The sequence below is a fragment of the Podarcis bocagei genome (assembly GCF_964188305.1).
Source record: "Podarcis bocagei genome assembly, chromosome: Z".
NCBI lineage: Eukaryota > Metazoa > Chordata > Lepidosauria > Squamata > Lacertidae > Podarcis > Podarcis bocagei.
In genome coordinates, this window is record NC_138140.1 from 41,574,176 (window position 1) to 41,595,283 (window position 21,108).

General features: G+C 43.0%; 1 protein-coding gene across 12 annotated transcripts in view; it reads right to left on the minus strand.

The window, feature by feature from the left end:
• GRIA3 (glutamate ionotropic receptor AMPA type subunit 3) overlaps positions 1-21,108 on the minus strand; it is a 219,331-nt gene that overhangs the window by 21,581 nt on the left and 176,642 nt on the right. For 7 of the 12 annotated variants that reach the window (XM_081178988.1, XM_081178986.1, XM_081178987.1 and 4 more), the window contains one exon: positions 20,025-20,272. In XM_081178988.1, coding sequence (XP_081035114.1) covers positions 20,025-20,272 — 248 coding nt within the window. Of the gene's footprint in view, positions 1-19,190; positions 19,306-20,024; positions 20,273-21,108 lie in introns of all 12 variants that reach the window. The other 5 variants (XR_014003986.1, XM_081178983.1, XM_081178989.1 and 2 more) reach the window with 3 other exon arrangements.

Sequence of the window (21,108 nt, forward strand, 5' to 3'; positions counted from 1 at the left end):
TAAGTGCTCCTGAATAACATGTTTCCAAACAGTGCATTTATATATTCTTTCTCTCATTAAGGCGTTGAGGACTCTTGTACAATGGGCAAACATTTTCATCTCTGATGAAGTGCAGTTTCAAATCTACAGAAGTGTATGAAAATTAAAGCAATGATTCTCCCATTCATCTCTCAGGATGTTGATGCCTGCTGAAGCTAAACAAATGTTTTAAGATATTCCTTTGCAGAATATATGTCCCACCAAGCCAAATGCATTCAGCCAGCCCTGCCCTGTAAAGCCCTCCTTTATTTTGCAGTCCCAGAAAAGCAACAAAAAGAGAGAGGTCCTCAGTGGACTGTCAAGCATCACTGTTGAATTGCAGAAGATGGCATGGTTGGGTGGCTGTGCTCATCTCGCTTCTGGTTGGCTGTGTCACTGCTGCTTACCATGATGTAACAGACTGAGGTTGAATCCTGACAAGACAGAAGTACTGTTTTGGAGGGACAGGGGGCGGGCGGTTGTGGGGGATTCCTTGGTCCTGAATGGGGTAACTGTGCCCCTGAAGGACCAGGTGCGCATCTGTTACACCAGCTCCATCTGGTACACAGGCTGAGACCCTACCTGCCTGCAGACTGTCTCGCCAGAGTGGTGCATGCTCTAGTTATCTCCCGCTTGGACAACTGCAATGCGTTCTACATGGGGCTACCTTTGAAGGTGACCCAGAAACTGCAATTCATTCAGAATGCGGCAGCTAGATTGGTGACCGGGAGTGGCCGCCGGGACAACACCCGTCCTGAGATATCTGCATTGGCTCCCAGTATGTTTCCGAGCACAATTCAAACTGTTGGTGCTGACCTTTAAAGCCCTAAATGGCCTCGGTCCTGTATACCTGAAGGAGCATCTCCACCCCCATTGTTCAGTCCGGACACTGAGATCCAGCACCGAGGGCCTTCTGGCGGTTCCCTCATTGCGAGGTTACAGGGAACCAGACAGAGGGCCTTCTCAGTAGCGGCGCCCACCCTGTGGAACAGCTTCCCTTCAGACGTGAAGGAAATAAGCAGCTATCTTCTCTTTAAAAGACATCTGAAGGCAGCCCTGTTCAGGGAAGTTTTTAATATTTAACGCTTTACTGTTTTTAACACTTGATTGGGAGCCGCCCAGAGTGGCTGGGGAAACTCAGCCAGATGGGTAGGGTATAAATAATAAATTATTATTATTATTATTATGTAGAGAGGGAAGGGGTGAGATGGCGGTGAGGTTGGCAGCTTGCAAATGTGCTGGCAGAGCCAATCTGGAGCTCCCGCTGGTATGCTTGCACTGCACCAACCTCAGGCCTTCCTCCCTTTCAGCAGGGTTACACCAACTGGAGGTCAAGCAATCACTGCCGCCCCACATGTTGTCCACTACTGCTGTTTAAGTATGCTGGTTTGAAAGCAGCAGCAGTTCACATACATTTTGACAATGGAAACTGGTGTGCTTTGGGACTGGTAGGGCAAAAGGCAGGAAGGCTACAGCCAGTATTACGCAGAACCAGTTACTACTGCTTCTGTCCCCATCCTCCTCCCTGCTGAGCTCTGCAAAGACAACACTGAGATTGAAGAGAATGAGGATGGCAGTCACTGCCAGCTCCTGGGCAGGTTTTAAGTAAGGAAGTCAGCAGGTGGAAGCTGGCTGAGGGCAGGCTGAGGGTGGTGGTGCCTCATTCATCCCTATGGATCAGGCTTCGCTTCATTCTGGAGAGATTATCTGAACGTGTATCTCCACTCCTTGCTGAAAATGTGTAGGCTGATGTTAGATGGCACGAGCCGGCTTTGTGGGTTTATAGAACAGATATTTCTTTATGCTGCAATTCATACTGACAATAGGCCCAATCCATGCAGATGTTGGCCAAGAGTAGCATATTCATGTCCTTTTCCTGAAGCCTGTTTTTCAGAGATGCAAGTTAAGTGCAGACATTCATCAGTATTCAGTCTCTTAAATAACACTCCTCTGACAGTCAGCTGAGTTGTAATCCCAATCTAAAAGCACACTTTTTTCCCTTATCAGGAGTTGGGAGCAATTTGCAGTTGCCTCTTTCATAACTTATGAAAATTAGCTGAAGTGTTAAATCTCATTGATGAGTCAGGAACTGTAGCATCACAGCATCATATCACAGCATTCTCTTCCATTTTCCATTAATATATTATTTTGTTTCTGTAATTAGTTTCCTTCTGAGCAATTGAAAACACTTCTTATTTAGTTGCTTTCAAGTGTGCACATTTAGCCTTTGATCCCTGCTGTTCCCTTGATGGAATTTAATGCAGTTTTTCCGCCTTTTTCAGTGGAATTTACCCTCCGCCCCCTACATGAGATGGTGCATTCTGCTCAATTAAAATACATAATAAGGAAAACAGCAATGTGTGTGTACAATTTGATGAAGTCAGAAGTTATTTTGCAGATCTTTGCATTCACCTCTGTGAAAATATTACTATCTGTGTCCAGTGGCAGCATCTGGCCTGACAGGTGCTTCTTTAGATATTATATCTTTTATAAATGTAGCCCACACATATTAAATTCTACATTAACAATATCATAGGTGCTAATGCAACAATGCACAAGTTGTCTGATTAGGAAATTAACCCTGCTGCCAGGCATCTTCATGCTACTGGACATGATCCAGGCAAATACTTAGAACTTAGTTGTCTTAATTGGAGAATGAAATCAAAGGGACTGAGAAGTGCTTAACTATGGGTTGTACTCAGTGATTGCACAGCACATCAAATGAGTTTTTCAATGGTGGTGGAGATATCAATACTGGCAGAGAAATCCAAATTTCTTTTGCTCTGGGCTGGGTTTTTGGGCAGCGGTGTTGTTCATCTAGCAGCAACGCTGACCTCTGACATCCTCCTGTCACCTGTGGAGTGATGCCAGCATTGTTCAAAAGGTGCAGAGATTCCCCTTCTGCCCGCAGATGTGCTGGTAGAGATTCACCAGGCAGCAGGCAGTAGAAAGCCTGAAAAGAGGATGTTCCAAGGGTAAGTTGGGGTTGAGCTAGTCTGGGATCCATTGGATCCCAAGCCAGTGCTGCTGCCATCATGTCTTGGCTTTGGACCTATGGCTGTGCCAGCTCCAGGTCAGAGCATCAATAAGTCTGTCCTTCACCTTCCACTCTGGCTGCCACTGTCTGTAAAAGACCCTCTGGGCTACGTGGGTGGTTATGTCTGCTTCCTAAATTCATGAGATTTCTTGGAAAAAATTATCATCAGCTGTCCCATTCTTTTAAATACACTTTCTGAAGGGAGGGAAAAATACACTTTCTGAAGGGGGGGGGAGCACTTTTCCCCAGTGAGTTCCACAATCTGTCTCTAACTTTCCCCTCTCGAATGGTTTGCTTAGAGATGGTCTGAAGTTCTACAGCTGAAGCAGCTTTGGATTTGTATGCTGTCTTGGGAAGCCACATGAAAGCTGCTCTGAGATCCAGGGAGTAAGGTCTAAGTAAAGTAAAGTAAAGTGAAAACACTTATGGGATTTAGTTTACTTACACCTGTGATAAACATCCTAATCAGTCTCTTGAAGCCTTCCCCATGAGTTTCTGAGTCTTGGGTTGTCCAAGGACTTCTTCACACTTGACATCTTCTCCTACACAGAAGTACAATCCATTCTGGGGTAGATGAGCAGTGGTCCAAGATCTTCATGAAATACATGGGAGATTCTTGCAACAAAACCAGACCAATCTCATGATAGAAATGCAAATAGATTGAGCGCATGAGCTTCACTCAACTTGTCTTCAGGGATCAGTGAATTAAAATGGTGGTTGTTTGCCTATTAAGCTAGGTGTTCCCTTTTCTCCTTGTAGCCCTATCAATATTCAGCTCTGTGTTCCAGGATGTGTATGAAGCCAGTTGGGAATATGGCTTAGATTGAGCCCAAGTACTTCCAGACACAACAGTTGGACACCCTTGGTTTCCTCTTCTGTATGCAGTTCCTTAAATTTTCAGCAGCAAGTTTTCCAGGAGGGGGTGGGGGAGAACAACTACAGGAAGAGTGAACCAGAAGGCACCATAATGTTGGTTCCAGGTTGCAAAATGCTCTCAATGGGTCCTTCTTCTTGCAATTGTCACTTGGTATTTTGTCCAATCTCTACCACTGATGAGAGATAAAAGTTAGAGGAGTAAGGAGTCAATGGAAGCTGCTGTTACTTTGGCTCACTCCAGTCGCTGGCTGATCCTCTTCCTCAGAGCAGGTGGAAATGGCAAGAGCAGCAGCAACAGGGCCCAGGCTGCTCTGGTGATCACCGCTGGCCCTTGGTAGGCCCAATGGTCCTTGACATCTGTCCTGGCACACACAGAAGTTTTCATGTTGATCCTCAGAATTTTGACATGTGAATATCTTGTGAATGCTGCAACTGTACTCCACCCCTTTCCATTTTTAAATTGCATGCAGTTTTGATGAATTAATTTCTGCCAGGGAACTGCAACCAATCCCAGGTCTCTCATGAGTTCACATAAGACCATCCCATTTTGTCCAGCATTCTGCTCTTACAGTGGCAACCAGATGCCTATAGGAAGCCCAAGAGCAGGACCTGAATTCAACAGCACTTACTTTACCTTGCTGATTCACCTGCTTAATGCATTCACCAATCTATTGGATTAATGCACCTATTTCTCAATACACGCTTGTTCCATCAATGCATTACCTTTATTTGTTTACAGGTATTTCTTAAAAATGTCACCTATGATAATCTCATAAAGAAGAAGAAAGGAATGTCAAAAATAAGGGGTAACTCCATCTTGCATCCCTTCTTCAAAGTTGGAGGAAAATCACCTGTTCAAGTCTGATCTTTGTGCTTGAACTTCATGCCCGTCACTTGGACTCGATTTGCTAGCGAAATTGTTCTGTGTCTTCCATCACATGTCTTTTATTTCCCGGCCCTCCTCTGTTTGGCTCTTGGAGAGAGATAATTGGGCAAATGATCGACATCAAGTCATTTGTTAAAAAAGAAGTGTGCTTGTTTTATCTGAGCAAATAATTATCTGGGAAAGTGCTTGAATCTTGCTTTTTCTTTTTCTTTTTACAAGACCTAGTACTCAGATATTGTCAGGATACTGTCAAATAGTTCAAGGTCTGTCAAGGTATGTTGGCAAATCACATTAATAACTTGTAAGGACTTCTCTTTCTTTCCCCCATGTCCGCTGGAAATTCTGAGATGCCAAGGTAGGTTTTCACTGGTCTGTTTAGATGCCACTGGGGCTACAGCAGAAATGACAAAGGCACATATGGGAGTGCACACAGGTCTCTCCTATGCACATACACATTTCTGTAACACTGTCTAAACCACAATCAGTCCACCAAGCATTGTGCCTATGCAACCTGCATCAATAATAGCAGATGATCTATCAGAGTGCCATACACTTCTCTCTGATACAGCATTTATTTTTTCAATACTGGGTTGGAAAAATCAGCTAGTTGCATTGTTTTTAGGAACACAGGAAGTGGCCTTATACTGGTTCAAACCATTGTCTGCACTGCATTGTTTACCCTGATTGGCAGTAGCTTTCTAAGGTTTCACATAGAGGTATCTCTCAGCCTTACCTGCAGGTGTTAAGGACTGACCATGGGAGCTTCTACAGTGGTACCTCGGGTTACAGATGCTTCAGGTTACAGACTCTGCTAACCCAGAAATAGTACCTTGGGTTAAGAACTTTGCTTCAGGATGAGAACAGAAATCGTGTGGCGGCAGCGGGAGGCCCATTAGCTAAAGTGTTGCTTCAGGTTAAGAACAGTTTCAGGTTAAGAACGGACCTCCAGAATGAATTAAGTTCTTAACTGGAGGTACCACTTTATATGCAAAACAGATACTCTAGTGGTGAGCTGTGATCTTTCCCTAGCAGCTGCAGAAGCCAACCACTGCAGGCAACTGAAGCACAGTTTGGTCTCACTGTAGCAAACTACCACTTGGTGAAATAGTTGCCTGCATTCAGTCCCCAAACAAACTAAGCAAAAATCCTTCCTCTGAAAAATATTCTCATAAAGGAAAGTAAAATGTGCTTCATCTCACTGTATCATTAAACAATAAGATATATGGCATGCCATCCCAGGCATGTCTACTCAGAAGTGAGCCCCACTGAGTTTAATGGGACTTATTAATATAAGTTTGCTTAGGATTGCGGCTTCTAAGCACATTCTTATTTCAAATTAAAAAGTAATGCAAATCAAACACCTTTTGTAGCAGGGATAATTATCCTAACATGAATGCCAAACCACGGTGAACAGAACGGAACAAAGCTGAAAATCAGAACCCTGGTATCTAGAGAAGTGAAGTATGGCATTTGGCATGCAATGCTACTTACCATATTTCTTCACTATTCTAAGAGAATGTTTACATGTTAACTTTTCATCCACAGGAGTAAGGTAATCTGTGATTCAAGAGTTCACAGATATCACTGACTTCTGTAGGGCCTTTGCTTAAGATTGTAAATCAAGAGAGAATGCAATCTTCTACTAAAGCCTTGGTAGCTATGTACAATGAGCATTGGTACTCACCTGTGAATACTGAGAATCCCAGATAAATTTTGGGAATGTCCAATAATAGATATATCCCCACCCCTCAAAACACACACACTCTGGGGGCATTCACTACAATAATGATTTAGCTGAGCTTCAACATTCACTTTGCATCTCTTGAGTTTTAGGATATTTACACAATTTGCTTGAGATTGTCAATATACAAACTGTATATTGGAATTCATTCTTGAGGAAGCATCAGTTCAATATACATAGGGACACAGGAAGAGCCAGCTGGAGCAGGCCAATGGGTAAATGGATTTAAAAAAAGTAGGTGGGGGAAATGACCCTACTGTGAATGTCTACTATAGACTTCCAAGCCAGACTGAAGACTTGGATGATGCCTTCCTAGAGCAGGTTACCAAGCATTCCAAAGGGAGAGATCTAATAGCCATGGAGGACTTCAACTACCCTATATCTGAAGGAATTCGAACTCACTCTGTCAATAATGTAAGCTCCAGAAAATTCCTGAATTGCCTCACTGGCAATTTCCCAAAAGGTGGAAGAAGCAACAAGGGGATCATCGGTTGGTGCATTGCCAAAATAAACTTGAAACGAGCCTTGAAGCACCTCCCTGAGGCACCCTTAAAACATCTGCTTAGCAACAAGAATTCTCCCCAGCATCAGGTGTCTTAGGGCATTCTGGAGAAATGTAGTTAAGTGTAAGGCAGTCAGTGTTGGTCAGTGTGGCCGCCAGAATATGTGAAAGTCTGTGAGCCTGTCTCTCTGGCTGAATGGCTGAAGGGAGCAGAGTATATAGTTCTGTTTCTTATTTTATATTTAGACCGGTAGTATTATGCAACTTGTAATGTAAATAATAAAGACTTTAGAGAAGAACTGGATGGGTGATGTGGTTATTCCTATCACAGACATTCACCAAGAGAGGGCTGGAATGCTGCTGCTGTGAAGATGCAGGAAGACTTTCTGAGGAGCTTTGCTGAGACAGAGAAAAGGAACCCCTAAGTGTTGGTGCTCATGCACTAACATCATCTATCTTGGGCCTGGTCCTCACCAACAGGGAAGAACTGATTGACGAAGGGAACCTTGGGAGGAAGTATTCATGTCCTTTTGGGTCTCATGATACAGAGACAAGGGAAAGGTGGGAAGCTGAGTGTAGTTGGACATGCATTCTGGACTTTAAGAAGGCCAATTTCAATAAGCTGAAGGAACTACTGGGTTGAGATCCCATGGTCAGAAATACTCAAAAGAAGTGAGTCCAAGATAGATGATAGTTTCCTAAAGGTGGAAAATTGAAGGCACAAATGCAGACAATTGCAACAGGAGAGAGAAGTGGGAAGCATTTAAAGAGACTGGTGTGGCTGCATAAGGAGCTTACAAATGAGCTAAGATCTAAGAATGACATGTATAAGAAAGGGAAGAAAAGGGAAAGATTATCACTGGTCAACAACAAATTTGTTGTCTGCGTTTTTTCAGATGATTTAGGATGAATCTGATGCGCTGAATCCAAAAATCACATTGGTTTTGCTCAATCAGGTCAAGTTTTTGAGCTATGGCCACATGTCGGTTTTTTTACATTTTTGTTCACATGTACGCTTGTGTGGAGCATCTTAGAAGCAGTTGGTGGGGGTAAAATGCCATGTCGAATAATTGTTTTGATTGGAAATGATTATTTTAATGACAAGAAGTATTCAAGTCTGATAGTTCTGGGTGTTTATGTCGAAAAGGGATCAGTTTGAAGACATAAAACTTTGAAATCTTCCATAAATTGGTGCGGCTGGGATCAACAGAAAGAACCGGAGCAGCCTCAAGTATCCTGATCTTCAATCAGCACGTCGTCCTGTAGCTCATTGTGATGAAATTCCAGTGCCTATCTTTGGAGAACTTCCTGACATTAGAAGAAGAAGTGGTTCTTGAAGATCCATTTTCCCAAAAGGAGTTGAATGATCTAGCTCACGACCTCAGCTTGTCAAAGGACTCTGCCAAACTGTTGACATCCAGATTGAAGGGAAAAAACCTCCTCTCTGACAGTGCTCGCACCAGCTTCTTCCACAACAGGCATCAAGAGTACCTCTGTTTTTTCTCGGAAGAGAAGGACTTGGTGTACTGTGCAGATATTGCACAGCTTCTGCTCAAGCTTGGAGTGCCACAGTATGAACCCAAAGATTGGAGACTGTTCATTGATAGCAGCAAGTGATCATTGAAATGTGTTCTGCTACACAACAGCAACCAGTTTGCCTCTATACCCCTGGCTCACTCGAGTACACTGAAAGAGAACTATGAAGCGGTGAAGTATGTGCTGGAGAAAATTGGTTATGATCAGCATAAGTGGTTTATTTGTGTTGACCTGAAGATGGTGAACTATTTGCTGGGACAACAGTCTGGCTTCACCAAGTACCCATGTTTTCTGTGCATGTGGGATAGTAGGGACCATGCTCAGCATTACACGAAGAAGGACTGGCCTGTGTGGGAGGAACTGGTGCCTTGCAGAAAAAGGAACGTCATCAACGACCCTCTGGTGGACAGAGACAGAATACTCTTCCCACCGCTGCACATCAAGCTCAGCTTAATCAAGCAGTTCACGAAGGCTCTGGACAAGGATGATGACTGCTTCACTTACTTGTGCCAGGCTTTTCCAGGATTGACCATGGAGAAGTTGAAAGCTGGCATCTTTGATGGTCCTCAGATCTGTCAGCTCATCAGAGATCCAGAGTTCGGAAACTCAATGAACGAAGTGGAACTGGAAGCATGGAAGGCATTTGTTCTGGTAGTGAAGAACTTTCTTGGCAACAATAAGGCCAGAAACTACACAGAACTTGTCAACAACATGCTGACTGCTTTCAGAAACCTGGGCTGCAACATGAGCGTCAAGATGCACTACCTGTTTTCACATATGGACCGGTTTCCTGAGAACCTGGGTTCAATGAGTGACGAGCAGGGGGAGAGATTCCATCAGGACATGAAAGAGATGGAGACCAGGTATCAGGGTCGCTGGGACGCAGTCATGATGGCTGACTACTGTTGGACTCTGAAGAGAGACCTCCCTGCCGCTGAGCATTCCAGGAGTTCCAGGAAATGGAAATTCAAGCCCTAAAGTTTGAAAAATGGTGAAGCAACTTGCAATTTACGTGTACTTACCTTTATCTATGCCCACCATTCAGTTTACAGTAAACCTGACCTGATGGAGAGAAACAGATGCCATTTCCTGATTCAGCAGCGCAAAAATACCCTAAATCAGTTGTAGAAATCTAGACAACATTCAAAAAGTAAAAAAATTGTTGCCCAGTGTTATAGTTTCTTAAAGGTGGAAAATTGAAGGCACAAATGCAGACAATTGCAACAGGAGAGAGAAGTGGGATGCATTTAAAGAGACTGGTGTGGCTGCATAAGGAGCTTACAAATGAGCTAAGATCTAAGAATGACATGTACAGTGGTGCCTCGCAAGACGAAATTAATCCGTTCTGCGAGTTTCTTCGCCTTGCGGATATTTTCGTCTTGCGAAGCATGGATGCACCCTGGTACTGTATTATAATGGGATAGTGGGCAAAGCACAAAGCGGGTTGCTCCCCAGCAGGAGGACTTTCCCCAATCTGGAGGATCTGTTGCCGCGAAGAGGCAAAGACACCCCCTCCCACCTCCCCACGAAAACAGCCCCCCTTCCTCTATCGCCAAGCCTTGCCGCGTCTTCGCTCCACCAAACCGTGTCCCACATCAAAGCCCCAGCCCGCTCCTCTCCCTCTCTCTCCACGAGGTGCCAAAGGAAGTTCGAGCCCAGGAACCGAGGGCGGATGCACGAAGCGCCCGGCGCGGACTCTCTCTTGCTCCCCCCGTTACCTTGCGCCATGCCGCCGGGCTCCCCACAGTCTCGGCAGCTGCTCCCGGCTTCTTCCCACCCCCGCAAAGGCGCCTTCGCGGCGGCCCAAGCGCAGTGGATGCCTCCTTCTCCTCCTCCTTGGTCCCCCTCCTCCTGCTTTTGTGCAGTTAGGGCAAAATGGAGCAGCCACGTGGGGAGGGGGAGAGAGAGAAAGAGGCAGAGGCGGCGCAGAGACCCAGCCAGATCCGCTGGATCCCAGCCCACCTGCCTCCTCTGTGCCCTCTCCAGAAGAGGATCCCTCTGGAAAAGGTAGGTCGCTCCCTCGCTCACTCGCTGCCAGCCCAGTTCCCGCTTCAAAAGGAAACAAACTCGCAAGACGTTTCGTCTTGCGAAGCAAGCCCATAGGGAAATTCGTCTTACGAAGCACCTCAAAAACCGCAAAACCCTTTCGTCTTGCGCGTTTTTCGTCTTCCGAGGCATTCGTCTTGCGAGGTACCACTGTATAAGAATTGGAAGAAAAGGGAAAGAGTATACACAAATGAAGGAAGAGTATACATGAAGAGCCAACAGTTGCAGGGAGAAGGCCATGTGAGCAAAAGCACAGAATCAGCTCACACTTGCAAGAAGGGTAAAAATAATAAAAAAGGGTTCTTTTGCGATGTTTGAAGCAATAGGAAGAACAAGCAAGTAGTGGGTCCTCTGCATGGAGAAGATAGAGAAATATTGTTGGGTGACAGAAAGAAGGTGGACTGCTCAACACCCATTCTTCCTCTGACCCAAAAGGAAACCTGTGTCCAACTTAGTGATAATAGAATAAACAAAGGAAGGAGGGAGCAGAAACCCAAGATAGGAAAAGAGGTGGTAAGAGAACACCTAGTTACTTTAAATGAATTCAGATCTACAGGGCCTGATGAGCAGCACCTAAGGTTACTAAGGGAGCCTGCAGCTTTAATCTCAGGGCCTTTGTCTATAATATTTGAGAATTCCTGGAGAACAGGTGAGGTCCCTGCAGACTGGAGGTCAAATGTTGCCTGATAAGTCTTATTCTTCATGAATTTATCTAATCCTCTTTTAAAGCCTTCCATGTTGCCTGACACTATAAATATCTACTACCTGATCTTTTTACTAGAGACAGCAAGAACTGAACCTAGGACCTCCTGCTCTACAAAATCTGGTCCATGTGCCTTATGGTCCACCAATCCTCATTTCGCCCAGAAAGTCATTTTGAACAAATGTCCTCCTGTCCTACACCTGATAACATAGCAGGTGTGGTCAGTAGTAGACATCATGGGGCCAAAATGGGGTTTGCAAGCTCCCAAATGTATCTAATCATTAGGGTTTGCACCCACACAGCTTAATTCCAAGCCATGTGGGTGAAAATGGTCATCTGATGTCATTGGGATTGTCAGGTGACTGAGAGTTGGGCAGCCCTGCCAAACTTAGCCAGCAGGGGGTGGGGAAGAGAAGGACTGGTCTGGTGACCAAATCCAGTTCCCCATCCTTGCATTAAATTATTCACCTCCAAAGGATGGACAGGAATCTGGCTTGGCCTAAGGCCCAGCAACCTTTTCACACTGACTTGAGCCAGCTGCATGGAGGCTGCCGACATGTGCACATTCTGCTGTTTCACAGAGGTGTTCAGTAGAATCTCTGAGATCCTTCCACATTAGATTCCCTGAGCGTCAAATTTAACCAGACTGTCACTTTATTATTATCAATACATCACAAGCATGAGAAGCACAGAGTAGGAGGAAATGTGTGGGTTAATAAATACTTATTTAAGTTCATAATAAGAACTTGGTATGAAAGATTAGTGTAGGTAGGTGCAAAATTACGAAGTGCCAAACCAGAGATGTAAAGGCGGAGGAAGCCTTGGAGCAGAGAAGGTAGGGGGCCTCCCATGAGGAAAAGTCAGAAAAACAGACCTGTCATTAAGCATGCATTTGCCCCTATTTTAAGCCCATTATGTGGAAACAGGTCCTGCTGATTTAACAGAATATCATGGTCGTTATCCAGCAAGGGCTCTGACATGAATGCAGGAAGGTGTTTGTGTATGCTGGGATGTTTCATGTATTTATGCAATTCAATAGTTCTTTGTTATCATGAGATCATTTGTTTCTAAGCTTTAGAGGAGGGGTTTTAAATATGGGTAACGGTGTGTACGTGACAGCAGGAAGAGGACTGAACTGGAAAAGCCAAGGCCATAAAATACCAGGGATTTGCATGGACCTCTTCTGTATAGGACCAATAGGGTTGCCTGTAACTTTTCAGTTAAAATGAAATAACCTAAGTGAGTCATGCATGCCCATTATTTTCAGTGGACCTATTCTGGATAGGAGCAACACTGGGAAACTACCCAATATGTCTAGGTTTGGGAATGAGAACGTGGAATGCTGTTTTTAGCTCCTGTGCTCCTTACTTAAAACTTTTTGATTGCTTCTCTCTTTTCTGTGGTGTTATCATTTCCTACATTTGTTGCAGAGTGCCTCAAGTTGGTTTTTGTTTTGTTTGTTTGTTTTTTGAACAGGACAGCAGGATAGAAATATTTGCAATAAATAAATAGATCACATTAAGCACAGGAAGCTGTCTTACACAGAGTCATTCCACTGGCCCAAAAAGCTCATGTTTTGGCAGCAGCTTTCCAAGGTTGCAGGCAGGAATTGTTTCCATCCCTGTCAGGAGATGCCAGGAATTAAACCAAGCACCTTTTGTATGCAAGGTGGACAGGATACTTTTTCATAAGGTATGCAGTGCTGATGTTCTTATTTTTTGAATCATCATCCTCAGGCGGTGGAAAATCTTGGGCCAGATTCCTAGAAACTGTCCTTGTTTCTCAATTTGATCCTTTTACATGGTTTTGTATGTTTTGTGGTATTTTATGAATTGTGACTTGCCATTATTTTTATTGATTATAATTTATTAACTCTTTATTGTAATTGTTAACTGTTTAATTACTATTTGCTGACACTTAATTTTACTGTTTACTTTTATATTCTAATGGATTATTGAATATTGCTTTATTTTATATGTTTTTTATTTTAAAGTTATGTTTTTATTATGACTTTTTTGTATTGGATCAGATTGTTATTAGGTATATGATCTTTATTGTCTATTTTGTTGTTTCTTCAGCTTGTAAACCGCCTTATGTGCAGTAATATAGAAAGGCGCTATGCAAATTAAAGTCAAATAATTTAAAAGAATAAATTTAAATTGTTCTGGAATTACCATGAAAATCCAGGGGCAACTGGTTTAAGAATGAATCCAGTAAGTGTGAATTATGATAGGAACATAGGAAGCTGTTTTATGAAAAGTCAGACCATTGACACACCTAGTTCAGTTTTGTCTACACTGACTATTAGCGGCTCTCCAGGGTTTCAGAAAAAAATTCCTACCATCCTGACATGGAGACACTAGGGATTGAACCCAGGACATTCTGCATGCAAAGCATGGATTCTATCACTGAGCTACAGCCCTCCCCTATATAGCTTAGACACTGAGGATATTAATGGGCAACTCCAGAGGATGGTAGTACCATTCAACATTTGCTGGGCTGCCAAGACCAGTCAAGGACCCACCACTTCAAAAGGACTAGTCACCTGGGAAGGTTGAAAGGAGAGCAAGAGAATTCTTGATCTGCTTGCCCTGTGTCTTGCAAAATCCTGAAGCCAACTCTGGAGCATTTCCTTGAAGGATGTGTAATCTTTGAGATGGGGGGAGGGGGATATTGCTTGAACAATTGCGGCTGAACTGTCTTATTTACAGTAGGGAATAAATGCTTTTAAAGTGTTTTACACAAAGACATTACTGTCTGCAATATTAAATGTTTATAAACTGTCACTTTAGAAAAAGAAGCTATTTTGAGCAGAAGCTATGGGCAGTGCCAAAAGATGTCTCCAAAACATTTGCCCAAGAGGGACAAAACAAAGAAAAAAGAAAATAAGAAAATTGGGGGAGGCCTATTTCTGTTTCTTTTTATATCAAAAAGCAACAACATGCCAGCCTTTAAGCAGTTTTAAAGGGCACCGTTAATTCTTTGATGAAAATGTGTATACATCTGGCACCAACAACTGGCTTGACCCATATTATATTCCCAGGTGACTTGGCCTGGATGATGGAGATTTAGAGCTGATGACTGCTGGTTCTTAGGAGCAGCTTTTGTGCTCAAAAACAAACACACAATAATGCAAGCAAGCAAGCAAGCAAGCAAGCAAGCAAGCAAGCAAGGGAGCAATTTGCTGGTTCAGAACAGGGAAATATAGGTTCTTATTTCCATTTCCATTTTATATAAAGGGTAAACAAGCACCAGCTTAATGGTGGATAGCATTTGGCCAGCACAGATGGTCAAATACAAAGAGCTCCTCCGGAGCACCCAAACACTTGGGCATTTCCAGGGTTTTGTTTGTTTGTTTACTTCCCCTGCTTAACAGAAGTTCCTGCATAATTAATTCACTTAATTTATTGCCACAAGAAGTGGTGATGGTCTCAGAAGCTTAAATGGCTCTAGAAAAGGACATGGCACATTCAGGGAGGGTAAGGACCTATAAGGAGGAGGGAGGGAAGCTGTGACCCCTCCAGATGTTGCTGTACTACCACTCATATCACCCCTGCCCATTGACCCTGCTGGTTGGGTCTGATGGGAGTTAGAGTCCAGCGACATCTAGAGAGGCACAGATAGGTAAAGGTAAAGGGACCCCTGACCATTAGGTCCAGTCGTGGCCGACTCTGGGATTGCGGCGCTCATCTTGCTTTATTGGCCGAGGGAGCTGGTGTACAGCTTCCGGGTCATGTGGCCAGCATGACTAAGCCGCTTCTGGCGAACCAGAGCAGCGCACGGAAACACCATTTACCTTCCCGCCAGAGTGGTACCTATTTATCTACTTGCACTTTGAGGTGCTTTCTAACTGCTAGGTTGGCAGGAGCAGGGACAGAGCAATGGGAGCTCACCCCACTGCGGGGATTCGAACCGCCGACCTTCCGATCGGCAAGTCCTAGGCTCTGTGGTTTAACCCACAGCACCACCCGTGTCCCTTAGAGAGGCACAGATAGGGACTAGCAAATCTGTCAACTGCAGTTTCCTCTGTCTCTCATTCTTCCAGTCATAAGCTCAGTTCTCCGCACTTCCTCATCAATTTGCAATTCTGTTTTAAAAGCCCTCATAAAAAATCATCAGCATTTTAGCACAATATAATGTTTGTATGCAACTTTGCCTAACACATTTTTGCAATGCAATTTCCTCTAATATAATGTATTTTTATGTGTCATTTTCACAAGTTGTTGTTGTTGTTGTTTAGTCGTGTCTGACTCTTCATGACCCCATGGACCAGAGCAGCCAAGTAAATGCATTTTCACAAGTACATGCATTTTAATCCAAAATTTGCCCGACTACTGTATATGAATTTTTGTACATACAGGTAACTCTCAACTCCTGCTTGCTTAACATGTGCAATTTTAATTTTACGTGGTTGAATGCTGGCTGGCTGAAATCACACAAATTAGATGCATGGAAGGTGGAGAGCTAAAAAGCTCTTTTTGCACAGGGTCTTCCTGACATGGAAATAACTTTTAAGCTCTGAAACTAGTTTACCAGGCTCTGGGAAGCTCTTGCATGGATTCTGGTTGGGAGAGCTCTCATAGGAACTTGGACAGCCCTGCAAGATATTGAGAGCCTGGCGCATACTCAGAGTCTGCTAACCAAGTCTGAGAGCTTAAAAACCCTATACATTGCTTGGAGGGAGTAGGTAAGACCTGTCTGGTTTTCTGGCTCTGGGTGAGGCTTTTCATGAGGGGACAGTTTCAAGGGGGTGACTTGTACTTTTGCATATAATTGCCATTCCTGGAATGTGACCCCTGCAAAAGATGTGAGCTGTCTTGTATTACTTGGCTGGACAACCGCACTACAAAACTAGGAGAAGTGCAAATTTCAAAGAAGGGCTGTGTTTTGATTTGCACCTTGCATTGGAAAATACGAATTAGATGGGTTCACTTTGTACTGTGAACTGACTGAATCAAATCTCACCCAAATCCCTAACAACAGGTTCCCCAAACCTGACATAGAAAGAACGGATGGCAACCATGGATGGACTTTTCCAAAATAATGCCCTGATTGTGGAACATTTCCCCTAACATTGTGGGTTGTTTTTTTAGGAGACAATGACTAACACTTTCTTTTCTGTCCAGGCATAGTGTCTAGATTTTGTTTTCCTTGCTGTGGATGTTTTTGCTGTGGATACAGTTTTGCTTGCTATATGGACCCTTGTTTTGTATGTTGGTTACGTCACATTCTTAGGTTTGATAAGCCAATGCTTATTTTATCTTTGCAAGCAAGGGAGAGGTACAAAGCTTTCACATTTGTGTGAGTGCCTTTGGGTCATGTAGAGCTTTGCTGGAAGCCAAATGGAATGTTTTGGTGGTTGGATTTGGATCCTGGACTTTCAGCTGCATGTCCATGTTATAACTGAAGTCTATATCTGGTTTTTTTAAGCATAAGAAAAGACCTGCAGCTTGATCAGTCCAGCCACATCACATTATTCAGAGGCAGTAAGATATCTTTTTACCTAGACTCTCAAAAGAAGGTTGTGATCTGCTTCAAATTCTACTCCTTCTGGACACCTTACCTAATACGACAGTATGAACAAGAGGGGATTTAAGTATTTCAGAAACATTGGTTACACTATAGTAAAGGTTGGGCTACGGAATAAGCCTTTGAGCTCAAATGTATACTTGGATATTTCCCCAACCCTAGCTTTTATTCCCGGTGGTAATGACTAGAGAAGTGAAGAAAATGGCATAAAACTTCCTTTGTTTTAATCATATACAGCTTTTGCTGCTATCCAATATGATTAAAGTAAATGATTATTGCACTTGCTCTGCTGATAGAAGCATCATTTATGAAGAAATTCAGGGGGGAGCTGTATTAACTGCCTGCACGTTTCCCCATCAATAATCTTCCTGCAAGTGGGTTGGTTAACTACAGAAAGTAATTACAAATTATTGTTGGCTCTTTTTTTTTAAAGAGTAGATTGCATGGAGGGGGGAGAGGAACAGCAGCCAAGAGAATTTAATGGAATTCTTCAGGGTATTACTTTTCAATTAATGGGATTAATTTAATGAAATATCCCTTTCCTAGCTGGGTTATTAGATTTGACAAAGGGCTGTGAAACTGAAACATGCATTGTATTGCAGGAACAAGCCATGGGTATATGCACCCTCAAACAATGCACACCCCAATGCCTAACTGCGTAGCATCATCACAATACCTGCTGGTGGGGAAAACTTCTATGCACCTTTTAGTCAAATCCATAGCATTCAACACATCTCCAATGAGAATAGGGATGCTCTACTTTCCTATACAGTCATACCTTGGGATAAGTACGCTTCAGATTGAGCGCTTTCGAGTTGTACTCCGCGGCGACCCGGAAGTAACGGAGCACGTTACTTCTGGGTTTCGCCGCGCATGCATGTGCAGACGGTCAAAATGACATCACGTGCATGTGTGGAAGCGGCGAAACGCAACCCGCGCACACGCAGACGCGCTATTGCGTCTTACGTTCTGTTCGGGATGCAAACGGGGCTCTGGAACAGATCCCCTTCTCATCCCGAGGTACCACTGTACACGGCTGCCTTCAGGTGTCTTCTAAAGGTTGTGTAGTTGCTTATCTCCTTCGGTCACATAATACCATACTCTCCAACATTCTCCAGTGAAAATAAGGATGTCCTAAAGAAAAGTGGGACATTCTGGGATCAAATCAGAAACTGGGACGGCTTCAGTAAATCAGGGACTGTTCCTGGCAAACAGGGACACTTGGAGGGTCTGCAAATCTCGAAGGCAGGAGGTATTTTGTCAGGGAAGGAAGTAGAAACCCTATTTTAAAAATTCAACATGGATATTGTTTCTTTCTTTCTGACAAATCACAAACTGAGCATCTGGTTATTTAACTATCCTACTATCCATTAACCTGAGCTATATACAACAATATTTATTAAAAATTAGCAATGAAAAATTATCAGCTTAAAGAGCCAGCAAATTCAGAAACAATATGATTTTTTAAATGTATCTTTCTAAACTTAAATACTCCCCCTCCTCATTTTCTTAGTGTTTAATATATAACTTGAGAAAATTAGTAATTCATTTTCAGCAAAGGTCTTGGCAATCTAACACATTTGAACACACACACACACACACACAACAACCAACAACTTATTTTCAAACAAGCTTATTTACATATCTGAACTCTGATTTTTTTGGAAATACTCAGTGCCCTGTGCTAGATATGCAACCGAGACACAAGGCTAACATTTGGCAACCCTGGCTGGGATCTGAAGAGTGAATCCTTGAAACATATCTGCCTGCCGCACCTACCAGAAGCCACATACAAACGGGGACAGACTGGCCCAGTAAAAACTGCTGGTGTATAAGCAGAGACTCATATAACCCATCCCACTCAATCCATAACCCATCATATAACCACATCCAACTCAATGAATGCAACAAGAGAGGATTCCTTGGATTGCACCCAACGAAGTAATACTCAGAGCAGACCCAATGCCATTAACAGACCTCAGTTAACCATGCCCACTAATTTCAGTGGGCCAACTTTGAGTACGACAAGCATTGGATGAAACCCTCAGTCTGGTTTCTCCTCTCTTTCTCTCTGTTAGTTAAATAAGGACCCAGGATTGATTGCAATGGTAGCAGTGCAAAGGAAGGGGGGAAGAAGAAGAAAAAAAATCCCCCCTCCCTGAGCCTTGCAAGCTACTGGACAAGCAAGTGACTTGAACATAATGGTTTCAAGATGGTTTCTCATCTTCCAGGCTCTTTTTTCCCTGATGCATAAAATAACAGCCTTGCCGATTACTCTTGACTAAGGTACCCGATTGTGGTGACATTGAGGCTGACCTTGGAGTCACCTCCCCCGCTGCCGCACTCTCCTTTGTCGTACCACCATTTGTTTTTCAATTTGTCCAAGAGGCCTTGCTCATTCAGTTTTAATACTGCCAGGTTAACAGCATTTCTTGAAACGATAAAACATAACTCGTAAGAATAATGCACAGATGCTCGGTTAAAGTCGTTAAAAAACGTATAAAGAAAGGAGCAGAAGGAGGACAAATTGGCCGGTAATTTTTGTTTCCTCTTTTCTCTCTCTCTCTCTCTCTTTCACTTTTTTTTTCTTTTTTGGTTTTTCACAGGGAGGTGGAGCTATATAGAGAACGTGTTTGTTACAGCAAATAACAGGGTTTAAATATTGGAAAGGTGGCATGGAGGATCTAAACATTTGCTTAAAAAAACGGAAGTGTGCGGGATGGGGAAATTGTCTTTTGAGAAAAAATAAGAAGGAGGAGGAGGAAGAGGAGGAGGAGGAGGAGGAGGGTATTTTAAAAAAAGAGGCGACGAGGACACCACGTCATGCAATTAACACCCGTCACGTATGGCGGTTTTTAACTTGGGCTTTTACCATTTAAATTGAAAAAAGCCACTGGACTGTAAAATTAAAAACAGCAACAAACAATCGGAAAGGACAACACGGAGAGAACATTTAGAAAAAAAAATGGATGCATTAAAGTCAATGAAACCATAATTTACCGTCTTATTTAACTTCATGGAATACTGATTTTTTTTTTGAAAACTTTTTTAAGTTTACCTCAAATCCACAAGAAAGAAAAAGACAACACAATACATCAGGGTAGGTGGAATACTATAACAACATGGATATTGTTATATTATTCCACCCACCTTAATGCTGAGCCTTTGGGAGTTGCTACACCATAGCCTTTGGAATCCAGGTTCCCACCAACTTTCATTGTGTCACAAGGCTTCCGTTGTTCAATGTACTCATTCATGGTCGATTCGAGCAGGAAGGCAAACTTCCCCTTAGATTTCCTCACGCGGGCTACCCCGTCCGCTGTCGTTTTGGCAAATACAGATGGCTCTGCTGACTTCATGTACGACCACATTTTCTCATAGACAGCTATTTTGGATCTCTGTAGAAGACAGGAAGTTGGGGTGGAGGAAGAAGGAAAGGTTAACATGCAATTTCTCACTTTACAAAATTTTTAGCAGGGTCCAGGGGCTCCCAAACTGTGGCCTGTGGACCACTGAGCCATGGCATGTCTGCAATGAATACTCATGATTATATTTAACTGTATTTTTGTTGAAATAAATAAAAAACCAAAAAATAGTCCAGTAGCACCTTAGAGACCAACTAAGTTTGTTCTGGGTATAAGCTTTTTTGTGCATGCACACTTCTTCAGACTTCACACTTCTTATGTTGCTTCTTTTATTTCTTATATTGCATTACAGTTTGAATCCTATGGAATTCAAGGTCTAATAAAGTAAAAAGAAATAAAGGAAGAAATAAAATTACAATTAAAAAACCCTATAGAGCATCTAGAACACTTCATTGTAATCGCTAAAACAAGCAGAAAAATCATTAAGTGGTCTGCCAAATTTCTTGGAAATTTCCAAGGGGTCCATAGGGGAAATAGTTTGGGAACCACTAGCATAGGCCATTTCCCCCTACTTCTAATATATTTTGTTCAAATGTTTAATTCATTCATACAAATATTTTTGTACCACTTTTCATCAAGAAAGAGATCAGAAAGAGATTTATGTTGTTGAGAAGAGCCCTAGGTGAGAGGTAGAACACCTGCTTTGCATGCAGAATGTCCCATGTTCAATCCCTGGCATCTCCTGGTAAGGCTGGGAGAGTCTGAAAGTCAGTGTAGACTTCTAGCGATAGTTCTTACTGTATGGCTTTATGCATTTTTGTTGTAAACCACTTTGATATTTTAAAAATGAAATGATTATATATATATAT